The sequence below is a fragment of the Salvelinus fontinalis genome, chromosome 36 (assembly GCF_029448725.1).
Source record: "Salvelinus fontinalis isolate EN_2023a chromosome 36, ASM2944872v1, whole genome shotgun sequence".
NCBI classification, from domain to species: domain Eukaryota; kingdom Metazoa; phylum Chordata; class Actinopteri; order Salmoniformes; family Salmonidae; genus Salvelinus; species Salvelinus fontinalis.
Genome location: NC_074700.1, coordinates 23,805,878 through 23,821,083, shown reverse-complemented (window position 1 = coordinate 23,821,083; position 15,206 = coordinate 23,805,878). Strand labels below are relative to the sequence as shown.

Below are 15,206 nucleotides of genomic sequence, written 5' to 3'. Positions count from 1 at the left end.
TTAATCAGCTTCTTGATATGCCACACCTGTCAGGTGGATGAATTATCCTGGCGAAGGAAAAATACCCACTAACAGGGATGAAAACACATTTGTTTCTTTGTATGGAAAATTTCTAGGATCTTTTATTTCAGCTCATGAAAAATGGGACCAACACTTTACATGTTGCGTTTATATTTTTTTGTTCGATGTAATAACATAACCAAAAGCTTACCTTGACTAGGGAAGAGTTCCCGATGTTGAATAGTCATAGCCAGCTAGTTATCTTAGCAACCCTCTCTGTTTGAGCCGGGTGTTTGAGTAGGCTAAACAAGCTAACTGCATTCACTAGCTGTGAAAGTGAACAAAAAATACAACAAAATATAGCTCTCTCTCGCTCACTTGCGTCTCCTTAATTTTGAATAGAAATTAATTTGCTCAAAACTGTTCAACTATTGTCTACTCACCACATTTTAAGCACTGCCCTGCTGGCTAGCTGTAGTTAATGCTTTCAGCACTAGATTAATTCTCTGGTCCTTTGATTGGGTGGACAACATGTCAGTTCATGCTGCAAGACCTCTGATAGGTCGGAGGACATCCTCCGGAAGTTTTCATTATTACTGTGTAAATCTATGGAAGGGGGTGAGAACCACAATTCTCCTAGGTTTTGTATTGAAGTCAATTTACCCAAAGGACGGAAACTAGATGTCCACCAGCTACATCATGGTGCTACCCGGCAAAGTGCTGTTGAGGCTACTGTAGACCTTTATTGCAAAAGTGTGTTTTAATCAATTATTTGGAGGCATATGAATATATTTAGTATAGTTTTAACTTTAATGTTTCAATATTTTTCTTTTTCTGAAATTCACTAATGAGGATGGTCCACCCCTGTGAAGCCTTCACTGATACATACAGTGCAATAACATAGACCATACATACTATATAGATTAAAACCAGGGACTGGAGCTGCCTTACCTTTTCCTACTGCCCAGCTGCATCGAGAACAGCATCGCTATAGAAGAACAGCATCACTATAGAGAACAGCATCACTATAGAAGAACAGCATCACTATAGAGAACAGCATCACTATAGAGCAGGGATTCACAAACTCGGTCCTGCCCCCTCTCACCCCCCAGCTGCACGTTTAGTTTTTTTGCCATAGGACTACACGGCTGATTAAAATAATCAAAGCTTGATGAGTTGGTTATTTGAACCAGCTGTGTAGCGCTAGGGCAAACCCCAAAAAGTGCACCCGGGTTTGGGGGGGGGGGGGGGGGGGGGGGGCAGGACAGAGTTCAGGAAACCGTTGAGAACAGAATCACTTGACCTATTGGGTCTTATCACCATGACCACAAAAATGGACAATGGGTGACATCTCATTCCCAACAGTCTAAAGTGCCTTACCTCTTCCTACTGCCCAGCCGTATAGAGAAAAGCATGTAGACCTCTGTGTAGTCTTATCCTCTCTTTAATGTATGGGGCTCAAACTACACTGGTCGATAGGAGATACACTGTGATTATTACCTGTAACATTTAGAATAACGTAATAAGGTAATGTTCTGTAACTATGCTATTACACTTGGGGATTTTCTTGCCATGTTGCTGTCTATCCAGGGACGGCACTGTAAATTAGCGCAAGCTAATGTGTTATGGTGCAATGCATCTTACTGTTGTAAATTTCTACGTGTCAATGTTATTGCATTTGACCCTACGCAAATAAAACATTATTTTTTAAAACTACTCAACAATCAGGATTTATTACATCAAACTGTATCAAGGCTGGACAAAATTCAAAACTTTTGATTAGATTTCCAAAACTACAAAGCCAAGAGATCTGACTGAACAGTCCATGAGAAAGCAGAGAAATGAACATATTCTGTCCAATAAGTCACTAGATTAGAATAGAACATTCTGAGAAGCACTAGAACACACAAAGAACAGCTTCTGTCACATAACAAGGCACAACATTCTAGAAGTTCTAAAAAACACTAGAAGTTCAAACTTCTGTGCAGCTTCTAAAACAAGTTAAGGCTTCAAACAAATACAACTATAATTTGAGAAATTGCAAGATAATTTTTACCTGAGGGGAAGACAGGCACAGTGAATTAACAGAAAGCAGTTATTATTCCTAATTCTGTAGACACTAGCAAGGAAATAATACAACTCTGGTGATTTGATTTCAGTAGATAAATAATAGCACGGCGTTAGTGATTAACCTATGTATGTGAATGATCAATATATTTGTTAACTCCCAATTCTCCACCCTTCTTCCAAAGTGTGCACTTGCACAATCCCGCCCATGGATTTAAGAGTGCTGGAAACTCCCTCCAGCCAATGCTTACATCAATCCCATGCTTTAAGTCCATGATGGCGACTGTACAAGTGCACACTTGGGAGAAGTGTGGAGAATCAGGACACAAGCCAGACAATAACAATGCTACCATCAGGGCTTGGGTCAATTCCATTTCAATTAAAAAGGTCAACCAAATTCCAATTAAAAATGTTCCTCATTGCAATTTCAGGGTACTTCCTGAATTGTCTGGAATCAGCCCCAACCCTGGCTACCATTCATTCATATTTAAAACAGAACATGTATGGAAAAAGACACTTCTCCAGACAGTGTAAGGCGGTGGTGCTGCAGCCTGCAGTACCATGGCAAGTCCAGCAGGTGGTATCAGTCCTGCAGTACCATATCTAGTCCAGTAGGTGGTGCTAGCGCACCATGTACTCCTTGCGATGGTTGAGTTTAATCTGGCAAAAGGAGAGAGCGGCAACCAGCACATAGATACCCGCTGCGATGAAACAGTTGTATCCAATCTGGTTATAGACGCGGTAGATGGCGTGGGGAGGCTCTTGACTGAGAGAGAGAGGGAGAGAGAGAGAGGGGGACAGCGGTCAAGGTGTGAGAAAAGAAAGAGTGGGAAAGGGACACAGGTGACAAATTGGAAAAACCGAGACACTAAAAACACCGGAGATGCACTTTTGAAGCCCTCTACTCGACAAGGAGCTGAAAGTAATAAATCAAGTAAATCAAAACACAGAGGAAAATTCTACTCAAACTATATTTTAGTATCCGTTTCATTAGTCCACTGTTGACACAGTCACAACATGTTTTGCATGTCAGTCAAGTTTTGGACTTTCAAGAAGCAAAGTGTCTCTTGCCCCATCATCATGATGATGATGATGATGATGATGATGCAATATGTATCGATGTGGCAAGTGACACTTCTTGAAAATCGTACATCTTGAAAACTTGACATGCAAAACATTTTGGCACTGTATCAACCGTAGACTATTCCTTTAAAAAGAAGCAACAGCATCCAGCCTCCTATGGTCAGTTTTGAGTTTCCTCCCCTAATTAATAAGGATAGGATTGAGGGAGAGAAAGCTGACCCAAAACCATCCTGAACATATATACACACTACTCTACTGTGTATCCTCCCCTATGTTACATTAGAGCCACATTTGTGTGTCTCCTGAGTGTGTAACATTTCTGATGCTATTCTTCCACTGTGAGTCATGTGTCCAGAGACTGACTGTGTGACTGCATGTGTGTGTGTCGACTCACTCATTGTGCATGTCTTCCTCTTTGAAAGGGACATCGTCTATCAGCACTGCAGAGTGGGTGGTGAAGAAAATACCCAACATTGCCTAGAGACAGACAGACAGAGCAATTATTTGTAGGGAGCACATGACAGTAGTAGTATGTATGTCTTATGTTGCTTGTATCAGCAGTGCAGAGTGCATAATACTAGAACAAACACCCCGAAGTGAAACTGAACTTCTCAAATCTAGACAGTTTCTTTGACTACAAGAAACATATATAGTCGGTGGCTGTAGGATAACACTACAACCAACACCATCAGTACCTGTCTGTCTAGGTCGTAATGAGGCAAACCAAGCGATAGATGGCTATACAATTCAGCAATAATAAATTAGCTAGTTAACGTTATGTATACTGGGCTGGGGCTCACACATTGTCATATGCAATGCAAAAAAACATTACCATACTATCTCGGTTGTCTATCAATAACCTAGTCATTTAACAATCACTGTACACATTCTGATAATAAGCAACTAAAACCACTGTACTTTAAGTTACAAGTTATATTACCAGCATTATGACTCCCCAGATGCTGATGACAATACCGCAGGCGGCCAACTTGGGACCGCAAAATAAACACGAAACCATCGTTTAACGACTCAAACAACGACGTAAACTCAAAAATAGACTTATCACTACGGGAACTGTCGTAATTCCCAAGTTAAATAGTCGAAAAAAGGCACTTGGGCAGCTGTTTGTCGTCTAACCAGTTGTTCCGAGAAGCTCGAGCTCAGTCACAAGTGTGTCAGGTGACTTGTGGAAACCGGAACAAACGTTTTTCTATGGATATGTTCAAGAATAAAAAACGTTGCTAAAATTGACAGCGATGATGTTTATGGAAATATGTGTATTTAACTAAGAATATTTTTTAAATATTTTAAATTCCACTTATTATTTTTCCGATGAGATAACCACACAAAACAGTTCCAGCGATATGGCCAAATGCTTATGGTGTGTTCGTAAATTCCTTCTGGAGTCCCTGAGTGCACTCTGGCGTTCGTAAATTCAGAACGTTGTCAGATTGTCCGTTCTTAAATACGGAGCGTTTCGCTCTCTGAGTGTTCAGAGCGCACACAGTTAGCATCTCTAAACAGTGGAAAATCTAGAGTGTCGGTGACTGTAACTGTGTTGCTGGCAACAATTTAATAACGTTTTTTTTTGTTGCCGACATTGCATATACAACAGGTGTTGCGTGTTCATAAATTCCTCAATTATTCTTCCCTCTGGCGCACTCGGACGAGAGTGCTCTGAAATCAGAGTAGATTGCCAGAGTGCATTTACGAACGCACCCTTATTAACTGTGTCGAAATGTAGAAATAACGTTTTTGAAACCACACGTAATGTTATTATGTTGCCACTGCTATAAGATAACATGACATTACAATATTTATTTTCCTTTATTCGCTACAATGTTTAAAAGGGGATAAAGAAAATTGAAACATAGTTATGAATTTGGACCAATCGTGAACACATCGCGTGGATTTTGGACCAATCGTCGCTTGGAATTTACCAGCGCACGTTAGGACTTCCGTTTGTCTATTGATGTCGTTTGTGTGTGTTATTTATTTAATTGTACGTAAAAATAGCTGATTATTGCACACAAAACACATGGACTGTGTTACTAAAATGTAACGGGTCATTGAAACCATTAACACATTGCCAACACGAATATCAATATTGTAGGACGCGTCGCGGACGAAGTAGTCCTTTGTTTTGCCAGCCTGCAGTGCAAGCAAGCTAGCTAAACCTGAAACTAAACTAGCATCTCTAAATAGTGTTCTTTCTTGGAAAATCTGAGTCAGTTCAGCAACTACAAAAAGCAAAATGACTTCAGCCTCAACGAAGGTAGGTTGGTTTTAGCCCTAGTTATCTAACGTTATATTTGTTATTTAGCAAGATGCTGAAAAACAAATCTAGCTAACGTTCAAAATAGCAAGCTAACGTCGTTAATTTCAATGTGTAACGTTACCTGTGTAGAATAGCTAGATTTATTCCAAAGAGAAACGTAATGTATTTTACTGTCTTTGCTATACTAAGGAAACTCTTTTGAAAATGCATAATTCGTTTTATGATAAGTCAAGCACCAAGGACGTGGCTGAATGAAAGTTTTGGCAAAGTTGTCCTTTATGCGTGTATATAAGCCACCACATGGTGGCGCTGTCTACATGGTGCAAAAACCCCTCAATTATCTGCTCTTAGAATAAACATTTAATTCTGCATTAGAACAGTACAAAATACCAAATCTGTAAAAGATGGACAAGTCCTGTATTGCTATAATATGCCACCAGGCATTGCCTTGGAGTTGTTATACAGTTGGTCATACATACCAGGGTTGGGTTCGATGCTAGTCAAATCAGATAGTAAACCAAATTCCAATTCAAAATGTTCCTCATCCAAAATCATTGAAGAGAATTGGAATTTTAATGGAATTGACGCCAACCCTGATACATACTGTACACCAAACAACCTTAGCTACTGCATCAAAAATAACATAGGAGAGGATAATTGAAAGGTATTTGTGTTTTTGAGTTGTTTTCTGGGTTCATGTCTCAGGTTGGGGAGATCTTCTCAGCAGCAGGAGCAGCTTTCACTAAGCTGGGTGAGCTGACCATGCAGCTGCATCCCGTGGCTGACTCCAGCCCTGCAGGGTGAGGGGAACACACACAGTAGGGTTGGGCCGATATAGGATTAAACCGAATATTGTGATATTTGACATTGACAATATATTGTGAAGTGCAAGACTATACTCTATTTGAACTTTACAAATCAAAACTGTAGTTTTATCAGTTAGTATGTTGAAAGTTAATTAAGTCATATTTGTTCGCTATATGAAGATCATATATTGAGAATGCAACTATAATATCATAACTGTAGTCGGTATCATTTAGTCATTAGCGGCGCAGAATTATTATATCGGCTATCGCGATATTTGGAATAGCATGTCGTAGAAGAGGTCTCCCCAAATAATACCTAACACACACACATATACACACACACACACACCAAGTTGCATGTAGATAAAGAACTGTATCGATTGGCCTATGTGGCGTTCCATGTCTCTAGTCTACATTATAAGTCTGTCTACTGACCACGACTTGGTTATTTCTGGGCTTGTGTCACTGGTAGTAGACTCTCTGATTCATTTGCTGTGCTCTGTGGAATATTCCTGCCAAGAAAAACACAGAGGAAACATTGCTGCGTCATTACCACGAAGCACATGACACCCTCTCTTAGTCACTGGGCGGTGGAGGTGATCCTCTCAGTCTGAGAGGTTATGAATGCCCATGAGGAAATAGAGCATTAATTGCTGATCACCTACTGAGTGTTACTGGTGTGAAATGGCTAGCTAGTTAGCGGTGGTGATGTCACTCGCTCTGAGACCTTGAAGTAGTTGTTTCCCTTAGGTAACAATGCTTCGTAGGTGACTGTTGTCGATGTGTTCAGACGTTGGGGCAAAGAGAGGAATGGAAGCAACAGTGGTGAGCAGAATGACTGATCTATAATCATAATGGGTAGTTATTTAGGATGCAAGGTGATTTGTAGATCAGGGATTCTGCAATCTGTGCAATCCAACTGCAATGTAGCTTAGTGGATCTGAAACACGCCCTGTGTGTCGTTGCAGAGCTAAGTGGACGGACACTGAGATTGAGCAGCTGAGATCGACCGTGGTGAGATTTGGTGATGACCTGAACTCACTCAGCTCTGTCATCAAGGAGCGTACCGTGTAAGGACACACTCTCCCTCTTCTTCGTCTTTCCCCTTTCTCTCCCTGCCTTCTCATTCCTAATGGCCTCTTATCCAGTTATATTTGTCCCATTCACAAGTATAGTGAAGTGCTTAACTTGCAAGCTCTAGCCAACAGTGCAGTAATATCAAAGTAGTATAACAAATAATAATACAACAAAATAGATCTAATAATGTCTCTCTACGTGTCATTTATTCTCTTTCTCCTTCACCCGGTCTCACTGACTTACCCCTTGTATCTCTTTCTCTCATTGAACACTTCACGTCCAAGTGGTGTCCAGTCGTATCTTTTAAGAGGTAGCTAGCTCCAAAGCTAAGAAGATAGATAGACTATCAGTGACACAGGCCCTGATGAGATAAACCATCACTAGAAGATAATCTGTTGTACTGTCTGTCTACTAGTGCTAAAGATCTGTATCAAATTATGATGGTTTCCTTTTTTTAAAAAGTGTTTGATGACAGATTACTGGTTGAATCCCCACCACCACGCTAACCTCCCACCTTGTCTCTTCTCATCAGGGCTCAGATTAAAACCACAGTCAAGAGGAAGCTCTATGACGAGAGTGGGATGCCCATCTCCACCGACTCCCCAAAGAAGACCGTGAAGAAGACCGCTGTCACCATGGCCACCACGGCTACTCCAACTGTCATCGCTGTGCCAACTGCTCAGGTCGTCTTGCCGGCAGGTCTCCAGGGCAACGTGACCGTGGCTCCTCCCGCTATGAAGAAACAGAAGACCTCAGGTGAGTGGAGATGGATGGATGAAGGAATCATTCAGCTTTGTAGTTATAATCATCTTGGCAATGTTTTTTATTCACTCCACACACTGAAATCTACTTAGGGCACTTAATGAAGACATGAAGTGTGGGAACATCCATTTATTGGCATTTTATCAAAGTGTGATAACTGATGTATTGTTTTTCAACAAAATGTCCATCGGCCTCCCGGGTGGCGCAGTGGTCTAGGGCACTGCATCGCAGTGCTAACTGCGCCACCAGAGTCTCTGGGTTCGCGCCCAGGCTCTGTCGCAGCCGGCCGCGCCCGGGAGGTCCGTGGGGCAATGCACAATTGGGCTAGCGTCGTCCGGGTTAGCGAGGGTTTGGCCGGTAGGGATATCCTTGTCTCATCGCGCTCCAGCGACTCCTGTGGCGGGCCGGGCGCAGTGCGCGCTAACCAAGGGGGCCAGGTGCACGGTGTTTCCTCCGACACATTGGTGCGGCTGGCTTCCGGGTTGGAGGCGCGCTGTGTTAAAGAAGCAGTGCGGCTTGGTTGGGTTGTGCTTCGGAGGACGCATGGCTTTCGACCTTCGTCTCTCCCGAGCCCGTACGGGAGTTGTAGCGATGAGACAAGATAGTAATTACTAGCGATTGGATACCACGAAAATTGGGGAGAAAAGGGGATAAAATGTATATATAAAAAAAAATATCCATATCATATTTCAGAGGTTTTTACATGTAGCTAACCATCCCGTCCTCTCTTCCTGCCTGGGTGTTATAACGTGTTCCAGCAGACGTGACCCTGAGCGCTCTGAATGACTCTGATGTGAACTCTGACCTAGAGGGACTGGGAGAGGGATCCAACTCCAAGAAACTCAACTTCGATCAGGGTGAGAGACACAACGGCCTTCTTTACTACTAGGGATGCACCTATATGTTATTTTTGGCCGATACCGATATCCGATAATTTCCTTGCCAAAAACCCCTGATAGCGATAACCAATATTAAAACTGTTAGCAACATTTTAAGCATTCTAGTACAGTTAAATATTTAACACACACACGGACGCAGAGGTCTAAGGCACTGCATCTCAGTGCAAGAGGTGTCACTACAGTCCCTGGTTCGAATCCAGGCTGTATCACATCCGGCCGTGATTGGGAGTCCCATAGGGCTGCGCACAATTGGCCCAGCGTCATCCGGGTTTGGCCTGGGTAGGCCGTCATTGTAAATAGGAATTTGTTCTTAACTGACTTGCCTAGTTTAAATAAAGGTTACACACTACACTGACCAAAAAGTTATTTTGTTGGCATTTATGTATGTCCGCATTACCAGTAAAACATAATCAAAACCTATTTCTTTCACTTACTTGTTGTGCTGTTACATTGTTCATTTGTTCAGTCGTTTCATTCTCATCCAGGATTTCATCATTCAAGCAGTGAAGTTTCAGCTCTGTCTGTCCGTGGCCTCTTCTGTTGTGGGTCCTCTTCCTCGGTGCCCACTGTCACTGTGTCCGTTTCCATCTTGTCCAGCTGTGTCTGTAACATTTCATGTAAAACCAGTTTCTTGTCTGCATCGAAGTAGCGGTCCTTGTACATAGCATCCGGCATGGTGGCGACACGGTAAAGAGGCTCAGAGAGAATGCCACTGAATCGCATGTTCACAGCCTCTAGTACTTTTGCAAGTTTTAACCCCACGGTCTGCGTGGACAGTTTTGTTGAGCAGGCGTTTCAATGCAATGACAGAGGGTATCACGTCTGCTGCAGTCGATGAGCTTATTTCTCCAGTCAGTTGTTCGACTGGAGCTAGGAGTGTTTCCAAGTTTCAAACAGGTTGTCAAATGCCATTGAAATGGCAGCAGCGGTATGAGAACCAGCACATTCTTGAGCATGCAATACGGCTTTCCTCAGTACCAAATCCTCGACAACACACTGTGCTGTCAGACTCTGCATGCTCATGGGGCTGACATCGCTGGTCCAAATGTCAGCCGTGGAGCTAATAGCAGTGACGCCCATAGAAAGTAGCTCATGGATGTGTTTCAACAATACTGTGTAACTCCGGTAGGGCAACATCTGAAAATAGCGCATTTGGTAGTGTGCACCGGTGCTCGACCAGTCGGCGAAAGCCAACAACATCCATGACAGAGAACAGTGGATTGTCAAGGGCAATGAATTCCATTATCTTGGCTTTAATGGATTTCACCTTTGAGTTGTCTCACTGAAATGTTCTTACTCTTTCAAATGACTGCTGGACTTCAACTTGTTTAGTTGTTGGAAGTGTACACCTAGTATTTTTCTGCTTTTCTGTGTAGAGCTGTATTTTTCTGCTTTTGTTCTGTGTAGAGCTGTATTTTTCTGCTTTTGTTCTGTGTAGAGCTGTATTTTTCTACTTTTGTTCTGTGTAGAGCTGTATTTTTCTGCTTATGATCTGTGTAGAGCTGTATTTTTCTGCTTATGATCTGTGTAGAGCTGTATTTTTCTGCTTATGATCTGTGTAGAGCTGTATTTTTCTGCTTTTGTTCTGTGTAGAGCTGTATTTTTCTGCTTATGATCTGTGTAGAGCTGTATTTTTCTGCTTATGATCTGTGTAGAGCTGTATTTTTCTGCTTATGATCTGTGTAGAGCTGTATTTTTCTGCTTATGATCTGTGTAGAGCTGTATTTTTCTGCTTATGATCTGTGTAGAGCTGTATTTTTCTGCTTTTCTGTGTAGAGCTGTATTTTTCTGCTTATGATCTGTGTAGAGCTGTATTTTTCTGCTTATGATCTGTGTAGAGCTGTATTTTTCTGCTTATGATCTGTGTAGAGCTGTATTTTTCTGCTTATGATCTGTGTAGAGCTGTATTTTTCTGCTTATGATCTGTGTAGAGCTGTATTTTTCTGCTTTTGTTCTGTGTAGAGCTGTATTTTTCTGCTTATGATCTGTGTAGAGCTGTATTTTTCTGCTTATGATCTGTGTAGAGCTGTATATTTCTGCTGTTCTGTGTAGAGCTGTAGTTTTCGTGGCGTCATTACATCATCTACTTATGTTACATAGGAACGCACTTCAGCTTCCACATCGGTTTTGCACATCGGCGTTAAACTAGACCGACATCAGGCCGATGTTGGCATTTTTAGCTAATATCGTCCGATTCCGATATGCTCACCAATATATCGTGCATCCCTAGTTACTACTATTCACTACTGCTGATCGTGATAATACACAGCCTTTGCTATTGACCGATTGAGGGGAACCCAAGAATTAGGCTATTGTTCATTAAGATCAATCTATTTGGCCGGGGTAGGCCGTCATTGTAAATAAGAATTTGTTCTTAACTGACTTGCCTAGTTAAATAAAGGTTTAAAAAATACTGTATCTGAGAACTGTAGGGCAATTCCACGGTAAAGGAATTGTGCGGAGACTCCTGAATTTTCAGTTAAAATGTATGCCAAACAAAAAAACATTGATTTTCGAAATTTAACAAACCATTACAACTCTACGCGCAACGACTGAGCATTTTACAAACGCACGTTTACTGAAAGAACTGCGCAGGTGCCGCGTTTGGTAACAGAAAATCTCCCTCATTATGCGACCAGCGTTTTCCAAAAACTCAGTTACATAACCGCTCTGAATTTAAGATTCAACAAAATAATGGGGCATCAAAATAATGACACATTGACTTTGAAAAAGTTTTTTTTTAGTTATTGAACTACAGTAAGTGAAGTGGGTTTCACCCAGTTACGGAATTATCATGGTTCACTGATCTGTACTAGACAGAAATGCATAATTATAGATATGAATGTCATTGTTTTCATGGCGTTGTATCCTAAATAGGTATATAAATATGCAATATCCTCCTTTGCACAACTGGGGATTATTCTACACACTGGCTATTATTTTAATGAGTAAACAAGACCAAATTTGGTTGGTCCGGACCAAATCTGAACCAATCATAGACGTCTATGTTTCACAAGTTTGGACATCAAAGTTCAGCACAGTAGCGTACTCAACTGTACTGTACTTTTCTTTACTGTCCAAACTTGTGAACCCAACTGTAGTTTGTGACTATGATTTCCCCATTGTAGCTAATTCAATTGCAGAAATTCCATTACTGATTTGGTAATGGAATAAAGTTTTAATCACTTAATTCATAAACAACATTTAATATCATCAAAAACACTTTTTGATAGGTCTACCCATTCTTGTTACTTATGTGAACTTTCATAAAAAATATATGGGCTTAGATATAAACGCAACATGCAACAATCAGCGATTTTACCGAGTTACAGTTCATAAGGAAATCAGTCAATTGATATGAATTCATTAGGCCCTAATCTATGGATTTCACATGACTGGGCTGCAGCCTTAGGTGGGCCTGGGAGGGCATAGGCCAATCAGAATGAGTTTTTCCCCACAAAAAAGTGCTTTATTTCCTTGGTTTCATCAGCTGTCGGGGTGGCTTGTCTCAGAAGCCTGATGTGGAGGTCCTGGGCTGGCATGGTTACACGTGGTCTGTGGTTGAGGCCGGTTGGACGTACTGCCAAATTCTCTAAAACGGTGTTGGTAGAGAAATGAACATTACATTCTCTGGCAATAGCTCTGGTGGACATTCCTGCAGTCAACATGCTAATTGCAGGCTCCCTTAAAACTTGAGACATCTGTGGCATTGGGTTGTGTAACAAAACTGCACATTTTAGTGGCCTTTTGTCCCCAGCACAAGGTGCACATGTGCAATGACCATGCTGTTTAATCAGCTTCTTGATATGCCACACCTGTCAGATGGATGGATTATCTTGGCAAAGGAGAAATGCTCACTAAGAGGGATGTAAGAAAAATTGTGCACAACATTTTAGAGAAGCTTTTTGTGTATGGAAGATTTCTGGGATTTTTTATTGCAGCACATGAAACATGGGACCAACACTTTACATGTTGCGTATATATTTTTGTTCAGTGTTTTTGGTAACGGAATTAAAGCACAAGGCAATGTTTCTTAACTTACAGAAGGTAGAACATTTTCTCAAATGACAGTGGTATATGTTGGCAGGGGTCTGTACTTCACCATTGTTTTTATGTATTTTTCTGGAAGATGTTTAAGACCCCTTTTCCATCTGTTTGACCATAAAACAAAGCCTTGGCTTAAATCAAATGTTGGGGATGGAAAATGGTTGAATGTATATATGCTGTAATTTCCCCCCAAAATAGAGATCCTTAGTTTTCATTTAACATGTTCCTTTTCTTTATCTAGACTATACTTTTTACATCTTGCAGAAACTATACTGTATAAGAGTTTCTGGGGAAAAAGTAAATTCTATGATCTTCCACTATTTTTCAACTAAAGTGTTCCCCCCTGTCGTTTTTCTCTCCAGACAACCTGAACCTCGATTCCGGCCTCATCATGAACTCAAGTGACCTGCCGCTCCTCTCTCGTTGACCTCTCACCATTTGACCTTCAGAAGACCTCTTGGCTCCATCCCAAATGGCACCCTATTTCCTACAGTGTACTACTTTTGACCAGATTCCCATGTACCCTGGTCAAATGCAGTGCACTTAATAGGGTGCAATTTGAGCAGCCCAGGCATCTCTTCTACGAACAACAGCTGAGATCCTTCAGAAGATTTGCTTTGGCAGATCTCTATGGGTGTGTCTAAAAAGGCACCCTATTCCCTATTTAGTGCACCGCTTTTGGCCAGGACCTACGATGCTATTGCTCTGGCAAAATAATTATTTCAGACACAAATTTCTCTTGCATGAGGAATGTGTTGGTGGATGTAAATAGTGTTATTTTCTTGCATACCTAGTGTTTTTGTACCATGCAAAAAGCCACTGTGCAGTGAGTCTAGGGTCCAGGCCGATACGAGTGACCAAGGCCTGTAGTGTGTCAATTGCCACTCTTGGTTTATGGCTATACATGAATTATGATGTTGATACCCATCGTCAAAAATATTCGTTTATCTAGGCAGCCCTGCGAATGTCCCTTTGACAATGCCACAATTGTAAACTGTTGTATACTTAAGCAATAAGGCCTGGTATTTGGCCAATATACCACGGCTAAGGGTTGTTCTTATGCATGATGCAATGCGGAGTGCCTGGCTACAGCCCTTAGCTGTGGTATATTGGCCATATCACAAACCCCAGAAGAGCCTTGCTGCTATTATAAACTGGTTACCAATGTAATTAGAGCAGTAAAAATACATAGTCACCCCTGTGGTATATGGTCTGATATACCATGGCTTTCAGCCAATCAGAATTCAGGGCTCAAACCAGTTTATAATGGATCATTGAGTTATTCATGAAATCCACCACTAAAGACAACTGTTTGAAATTTCTACTGGATAATGTCGCTATGAACTCAGAATTGTTTAGTGTACAGTATTTTCCTTTCTATGAAACACTGTGGCAAATAACATTGATCAAAACATGACCCACCTTCATCCTTCAGTTTCCCCCCCCCCCCCCCCCCAAAAAACCTTTGTCCCTGCCAAACCTTTGTAGTTTTGTATAGAGGCCTCTCTAAAGACAGTGATGATAAAATTACTTGTGTGTCTTGCTGAATTATGGTGAATAAAGTTGAATTTAATACAACTAATGTAGTTGGCAGTAATATTTATCAGTAGTCTTTATTAAAATAAAATGCTTTACAATTGAAGATACTGGTGGACTATTTAAATATTTATTTAAGATAAAGGTGAAACTATTTGTCCATTTACACTGCCACACAATAGCCCCCATTTTTTTTCAAAAGCTATGAATCAAATTAAATATCAACCCTCAAATGAGGGACAGCCACAACATAAATAGTCCACCATGATACAACTAACACAGCGTCTGTTGATAACTCACACCATGATACCACTAACACAGCTTCTGTTGATAACTCACACCATGATACCACAGTGTCTGTTGATAACTCACACCATGATACCACTAACACAGCGTCTGTTGATAACTCACACCATGATACCACTAACACAGCTTCTGTTGATAACTCACACCATGATACCACAGCTTCTGCTGATAACTCACACCATGATACCACTAACACAGCTTCCGCTGATAACTCACACCATGATACCACTAACACAGCTTCCGCTGATAACTCACACCATGATACCACTAACACAGCTTCTGTTGATAACTCACACCATGATACTACTAACACAGCTTCTACTGATAACTCACACCATGATACCA

The 15,206-nt window shown here is 41.3% G+C and overlaps 2 protein-coding genes across 5 annotated transcripts; one reads left to right on the top strand and one right to left on the bottom strand.

Annotated features, from left to right (window-relative positions):
- Positions 1 to 1,714: 1,714 nt before the first annotated feature.
- Positions 1,715 to 4,382, bottom strand: LOC129835495 (ribonuclease kappa-A-like). Its single transcript, XM_055901146.1, has 3 exons — positions 4,091 to 4,382; positions 3,545 to 3,627; positions 1,715 to 2,833 (listed from the first exon to the last, which is right to left on the bottom strand). The coding sequence occupies exons 1-3, from the start codon at positions 4,166 to 4,168 to the stop codon at positions 2,689 to 2,691; spliced, it is 306 nt and encodes a 101-aa protein (XP_055757121.1). The 5' UTR covers positions 4,169 to 4,382; the 3' UTR covers positions 1,715 to 2,688.
- A 681-nt stretch (positions 4,383 to 5,063) lies between these two features.
- LOC129835493 (chromatin complexes subunit BAP18-like) lies at positions 5,064 to 14,469 on the top strand. Of its 4 annotated transcripts, none has more exons than XM_055901142.1 (6): positions 5,069 to 5,425; positions 6,134 to 6,228; positions 7,203 to 7,304; positions 7,844 to 8,067; positions 8,835 to 8,930; positions 13,382 to 14,469. In XM_055901142.1, exons 1-6 carry the CDS (start codon positions 5,405 to 5,407, stop codon positions 13,444 to 13,446), a joined length of 603 nt encoding a protein of 200 aa, XP_055757117.1. In that variant the 5' UTR covers positions 5,069 to 5,404; the 3' UTR covers positions 13,447 to 14,469. The 4 variants fall into 4 exon arrangements, with proteins under 4 accessions (XP_055757118.1, XP_055757117.1, XP_055757116.1 ...); XM_055901141.1 differs by having other exon boundaries at positions 8,832 to 8,930; XM_055901143.1 differs by lacking the exon at positions 7,203 to 7,304 and having other exon boundaries at positions 5,064 to 5,425; positions 8,832 to 8,930.
- The last annotated feature ends 737 nt before the right edge of the window (positions 14,470 to 15,206 follow it).

Excerpts from the sequence above, each read along its gene's own strand:
- LOC129835495 (XM_055901146.1), bottom strand. The coding sequence starts at position 4,168 with ATGGTTTCGTGTTTATTTTGCGGTCCCAAGTTGGCCGCCTGCGGTATT. Across the intron at positions 3,628-4,090 it reads TCTGGGGAGTCATAATGCTG|GCAATGTTGGGTATTTTCTT; the intron begins GTAATATAACTT and ends GTCTGTCTCTAG. Across the intron at positions 2,834-3,544 it reads GAGGAAGACATGCACAATGA|TCAAGAGCCTCCCCACGCCA; the intron begins GTGAGTCGACAC and ends TCTCTCTCTCAG.
- LOC129835493 (XM_055901141.1), top strand. The coding sequence starts at position 5,405 with ATGACTTCAGCCTCAACGAAG. Across the intron at positions 5,426-6,133 it reads TGACTTCAGCCTCAACGAAG|GTTGGGGAGATCTTCTCAGC; the intron begins GTAGGTTGGTTT and ends TTCATGTCTCAG. Across the intron at positions 7,305-7,843 it reads GTCATCAAGGAGCGTACCGT|GGCTCAGATTAAAACCACAG; the intron begins GTAAGGACACAC and ends TCTTCTCATCAG.